The sequence below is a fragment of the Trachymyrmex cornetzi genome, unplaced genomic scaffold (assembly GCF_001594075.2).
Source record: "Trachymyrmex cornetzi isolate Tcor2-1 unplaced genomic scaffold, Tcor1.1 scaffold34, whole genome shotgun sequence".
NCBI lineage: Eukaryota > Metazoa > Arthropoda > Insecta > Hymenoptera > Formicidae > Trachymyrmex > Trachymyrmex cornetzi.
In genome coordinates this window covers 333667-340119 of record NW_017298108.1, presented here as the reverse complement: position 1 = coordinate 340119, position 6453 = coordinate 333667, and the positions used below count along the sequence as shown (strand labels likewise).

The window sequence follows — 6453 nt, the reverse complement described above, 5'->3', positions numbered from 1 at the left end:
ATATATAATATATATTATATATATATATACATGTATTTCGATACATATACATATATTTTATACACACGCAAAAATTGCACGAGTTGAACTAAAATAGGAATTATTGAAAAATGTATTACAAAGAAAGAACGTAGTGTATCTTCTCAATATTGACGGCACAGTGTGTCTACATATGGCAATCACAAATGCTCGGATGTTAAGGCGCTTGAATTACGCTTCTTGTTTCTTCTTTTCAGGCAGGCCAGGATCTGTCATTCTATGTGACCGTTTTCGACGGTCATGTCAAAGTGAAACTTGGGGTTTACGTTAACATCGAGCATGAATCGACAACGAATCGAGCAAGGATAAGGTGCGTGATCTGATACACATATACACTTCCGGGCCCGTGAGCGTTGATATTTTGGATAGGTCAATGCAACCTATCGTGTTTATTAAAAAAAGAAAACAAACATGATATGCAAAATGTAAATGCTAAATTTCGAAGAAGGAATATATGTACATGTATAGTAATATTCTAGAGTTATATCAGTTAATTTGCATTGATATTGAAAGTAAAATTTTAAAAGATTTCAGATTTTTTGAGGATAAATAATATTGTTCTAATATAAAATATGTAAAAACATATTAATTTCTAAATATATTAATTTTTTTAAGCTTTAAAAAAAATTAATGATAAACATGTTATTTTAAAATCATTTATGGATTTCGGTCAAATGATAATTTAGAAATGTGATTTAATAATATGCAAGATCCCAACTTTTGATGTCTTCGTATATGTTACATTTTTACTGCATCATTTTCAAATAATTCTTTGCATCGTATATATGTGAAATATTTATTAATGTGAAACTTCTTAATTAAAAAAAAATATTCCGCATTTTTAAGATTAACAAATTTTCTTTTTAAAGAATATAACTTATTGTAATAATTAAACTTGCTCTAATTATAATTTATTCTAATTTAATAAAAATTTATTCTCTCATTGTATTTATAAAAAAACTTTAATAATTAACATTTTAATAAAAACTATATTAAATTGAACGAGCTTGCGAAATAGTAGTTTTTCCCATAAATGGCAAGGAATAACACGCCGACCTTAAGGGAATTCAGCAGTGATCGTTCTATTATTCATGCTCCACTTCGTTAACGATAATAGACGCTACTTGAATAAAAATTGCAGAGTGTAAGAAGTACTTGTTATAAAGAACCTATGTTTCTTATGTTAGGATATCAATTCAACAGATCATTCAATCGACGAAATATCTAATTTATGCGTGTATATTATAAGAAATATATCAATATTTTTATATAAATACATATATTATACGTATATTATAATACATATATTATAAATATAATATAAATATTAAGTTAAGAAATAAAAGTTAAAAATATTAAACTTAGAAAATATGTAATTACATACAGAGAAAAGATTTCTTTAAATCAAACAAATTTATGCATTGGAATAGTCCAACCAAATGTTTGGATGTTTAAATTAAGAATATGATTACTGTCATTAAAACTAAATTTTTTTTAATAAACAAAATATGTTTTATTTGAAATTAAATTTGTTTCAATGAAACAAATGTAAATAGAGAACTCTCGAGTCCAAACAAATCATTTTCTTACTACTAAATTATAGAGCAATTTTATTTGAAATAAATTTCATTAGCGTGCACGCGCGCGCACACACACACACACACACACACACACATAAACAGATTAGATTTTTTTATTTAAAAAATTCTTTCTGATTTAATTTTTTGGCAGGGTACCATATTTAAATCAACCTAATTCCGGTAGCGGAATACGACCGCCGTTCGTACCAAATCTGTCGTCCTTCCCTTCGCCACCTTTACCCCCTTTACCGCCGAAACAGTACCATCCTGAAACTACGAAACTCGAGTTGGAAAGAATAAAACCTAAGGAGAATGACAGTAACGTCAACAGCAATACCATCAGTACTGTCAGTACTGTCAGTACAGAAGAAAACGTCCGAATAAACGAAGTAGAAACTCCTGCATTAAGCTCGAAGATTGCACCTTCCGCTGCGCCGCCTTCGCAAGATATGGCGATGACGCTGGTACCGATAGCAGCTGGATGCGCCCTCGTTGTAGGTCTTGGTCTGGGTGCCTGGTCCCTGAGAAATAAATTTTGCAGTAACCGCAAATCCAAGGTGAACATGGTACTCGAAATAAGATTGATTTAAAAAAAGGAAGATCTAACCTTTTTTATAAAAATAAAAATATATTAATTTTTACACAAATTTCAAACAAGGTATTTAATAAGACTGAATCGGATTTTCAGAAGGGACAAGCGTCAGTCAGCGTTTCTAATCTATCAGACGAGCCTTCTCTCGTCCTGAAGAGATGGCGAGGTTCAAAGACTCGTAACAATCGTTACCAACCATGGGAAAAGGAATTCCAAGCAGGCATTCAGAATAAACAAGAGGATAAATGGGAATTTCCCAGGCATAGATTAAAGGTGTGATCATCATTCTACACTTGATAATTAATTGATCATGAAACTGATAATTAATTCCATGAGTATTGCTACATTATTAAGCGCTCTTCTCTATTTAGAGGACGTAAAATTGAGTGTTTTTCAAAAATGGGTCGTAGATAGATGGTGAAATCAAAGTGTGTGATAGTTTGAGATCTTTTTTCTTGACATGTTAATGTAAGTGCTACGTATTTATTTCTTAAATATTATATTCAACATAGGCGGTACCCAAGGTGTTGTGTAATGGTGTCAAAATTTCCGAGGTCTCCGCCGTTGTAAAAAATTTAGTGTCTAATAGAGCTAGAATAAAAAATCAAAATTTTTTACAATTAATTATAATGGGTTCTTGACTGTATAAACCAAGGAAAATGAAAAATAATAATTTTTCACTAAATGACAGTGTTGTAAAAAAAAAAAGTTATTTTTTCGCTTGAAATTTCTGTGCTTTACTCGTTGTATATTATAAAATCTATTTAAGTTATCCTTAACATAAAATCCTTAGTTTATGCAGTAGCGACACTTAATTCAAACATGTGTACCAAAATTGAAGTCAATTGAATTATTAGTGTGGGAGTTTTGTACGGCGACTTAGAAAACATGGTTTCGAGAAAAACACATTTAAACTTTAATAACATGTTTAAAGTAACATAACAAGAAAAATTCAACCTCTACCTTATTCTAGACACCTTAAAACCTTATTCTAGACACTTTAATGTATTGATTTATGAAAAAAAGAAAATCAATTTTTTTTTAAATTCTAGACCGAGAAGGGTCCTTAAAGTTATCAAATGGTTAAATAACTTAACTTAGACAATTAAATTTAATTATCTCATGAATTCATAAATGTATTAAATAAATAAATTTCCAAGTAATATGTTCCAAGTTTATAGTCCCCAGTAATTATTTAAGCTAAGTTCTAACTAATTAAATAAGCTATTCCCGTTTAATTAATTAGTTAATTGTTGCTAGGTCTTCAACATCCTTGGCGAAGGTTGTTTTGGCCAGGTATGGAAATGCGAAGCCCTAGGTATCGATGGCAAATCTGGCCCCACAATTGTAGCGGTGAAGACTCTGAAAGAGAATGCCGCCGAGAGAGAACGACTGGATCTTGCACAGGAGCTACGTGTCATGAAGAATTTAGATCCTCATCCCAATGTTGTACGGCTTCTAGGATGCTGCACTGAACGGGAACCCATGTTCGTCATTCTGGAGTATGTCAGTGGCGGCAAGCTGCAGAGTTTCCTCCGAGCCTCCAGAGAAGAGAGAAATCATGGAGGTGCAGGATTAACCTCAAGGGATCTTACTGGTTTTGTATATCAAGTAAGTGATCGAATTGTAAATCTTTAACTAATTGTAAGAATATAACAGCCAGCTGATAAAATTAATTTGAATTTATTAACAAATATATATAAATAACCTGTTCTCTCTCGAATCTGTACAACAATTAATTAAGAAGAATATATGCCATATATTAAAAATTGTAAGAACTTTGTATCTTTCCGTTGATATATTATAAATGTCTTAATAAATTATTTATCTTTGATTGTATTTTTAAGCTTGTTATTGACCATTCTCCTTAACTAATTAAATTTACTATTTATAGATCGCCAAAGGTATGGAATATCTGGCATCAAAGGGTATCATCCACAGGGATTTAGCTGCCAGGAATATCCTGATCGACGAAAACCGCGCGTGCAAAGTAGCGGACTTCGGTTTTGCCAGAGACGTAGCGGCTAATCAGATTTATGAGAGAAAATCGGAAGGTAGACTACCGATTAGGTGGATGGCACCTGAAAGTTTATATGATAACATATTCTCCGTTAAATCGGATATCTGGAGCTTCGGCATCCTTATTTGGGAGATTGTAACATTAGGATCAACACCGTATCCTGGACTCGCTGCCGCAGAGGTATTAATATAATATAATCTTCTTTATCAATTTTGTTAATTTAATTGACTTAACACAAAATCTGAGCATCAGCTCAATATTGTAATAACAAATTCGAATAAAGATTAATTAAATGCCAAAACCGAACAAATATAAAGAACATTATTGATAAAATAAATATATTAATAATAACATATATATAGTTATATAATCATAAATGGTACTGTTCCATATATAATTATATATTTCTGTATGTAATTATTCTTAATATATTTATTCTGTTTGCAACATTGTACAATTTATACTTGCTCGGTCTTAAATTAATTTTTATTTAAATTTGTTAATTAGCTTAGTTTAATGTTTTTATTTTGTTCTCTGATTGAATCAATTTAATTCGATTTAAAATAGTGTAATTGTATATATAAATATTTCATCTAATTAAATGATTCAATAAAAAATCAATGTGTAAAATTAAATTAAATTGGATAAAATTTAGTTGAATTTAAAACAATTAAAATAAAAATATCAAATCAATACTTGAATGAAATTAACAAAATTAAAAATAAATTTAAGATAAATTAATCGTAAATTAAATTAGAAGAATTAAATCAATTATAAAAAGTAACTGTACGGCAATTAAATGATGTTTTCTTTTATATATTACATCGGAATATTTTTCCAGGTAATGCGAAAGATCAAAGAGGGCTATAGATTAGACAGACCTGAGCACTGTAAAAGGGAGCTTTATAATATCATGTATTATTGCTGGGACAAGGATTCGGCGTGCAGACCATCCTTTGCCGAGCTCGTTAGCCTGACCGAAAGCCTGCTGCTTGATGAGACGGACTATATTGAGCTCGACAGATTTCCGGATCACTCGTATTACAATGTGCTCAATCTTAGCGGAGAGAAACTATAAATCTCGCGTGATAATCGTTAATGTTATGTCGCCCGATTTTCACATAGATATGCTGCCACATATTTTCACAAATGAACTTAACATATTAGAATTTAATTGGATATATTTTCGCCATATAATGAATTATATGGAAAAATCTTACAGACTAAATTATAGAACTGACAATTTTTTAAATCTTAGCCGAAGAGGATCATCAAATTATACGACTCATTGGAAATAATATTGCATTTTACAGTAATGTGTGTTTGATGATTTCGCTTGAGAACGATTTGAGCTTTAATTCTTCTGCTCTTTACGGTATATGACTGTTCGATTGTTCTGTTAAATACTCAGATATACGTGCGTGTTTAATACTCATATATACGTACACGTACAAAAAATATATGATTTATAATAATTAAGAATGAAAAATGTAATTAAATTTAAACGCGACGTCCTCTCCACGCTTACAAATCGAAGAAAAGTATTCCTAATACTTTAGTCGCTATTCATGTCTAGACATGAATCTGTATATATGTACTGAGATGATTGTGAGTTAAATATTGTTGTAAGTTATTGTACAATTGTGTGTTGTAAGAATAAAAAATCTATATACGAGTATATTGTACATACAGTCAGCAATATATTTATGTTTCCTATAAATATTTCATATTAATCACAATAAATTTTATATTAAAATCTATATTATATATTTTATAATAATATAATCAAAATTCAAACTAAACGTGTTTTTTTTAAGCAAATATATCTAAAAGTCTTTATCTAGTAAATATATCCAATGTTCTCTTCTATAATATAATTCTTCTACACAATTAAGATATAATCATATACAAACGATTAGAAAAAAATTTTTTAATTTTTATCGTAATTATATTCGGCCAATCGGCAAAAACAAAACTAAAAAATTAAAACTGCTTGTATGTACGTTTATCTGTAATAAATGTCTAGATAATAATATTATATTTAGTCTCTTTTCCATTGCGTTTTTATTTGATATATGTTTTGCTTAGAAGCATTATTAAAATATGCTTTATGCTTTTTTTAATATCTTTTTTTAGGCTTAAATTATTTTAATTTTTATTTTTTTATAATGCATTGTTAAATTGTTACGCAATTACATCCCAGATAGCACCTATTGGATCAT

At 29.6% G+C, this 6453-nt stretch overlaps 1 protein-coding gene across 1 annotated transcript in view; it reads left to right on the top strand.

Moving 5' to 3' along the window:
• Positions 1-5901, top strand: part of Cad96Ca (tyrosine kinase receptor Cad96Ca) — a 10524-nt gene extending 4623 nt beyond the window's left edge. The window contains exons 2-7 of the mRNA XM_018510505.1: positions 237-349; positions 1771-2176; positions 2308-2484; positions 3472-3822; positions 4106-4411; positions 5073-5901. Of these exons, the coding sequence (XP_018366007.1) occupies positions 237-349; positions 1771-2176; positions 2308-2484; positions 3472-3822; positions 4106-4411; positions 5073-5309 (1590 nt within the window). The 3' untranslated portion in view covers positions 5310-5901. The remainder of the gene's footprint in view (positions 1-236; positions 350-1770; positions 2177-2307; positions 2485-3471; positions 3823-4105; positions 4412-5072) is intronic.
• The last annotated feature ends 552 nt before the right edge of the window (positions 5902-6453 follow it).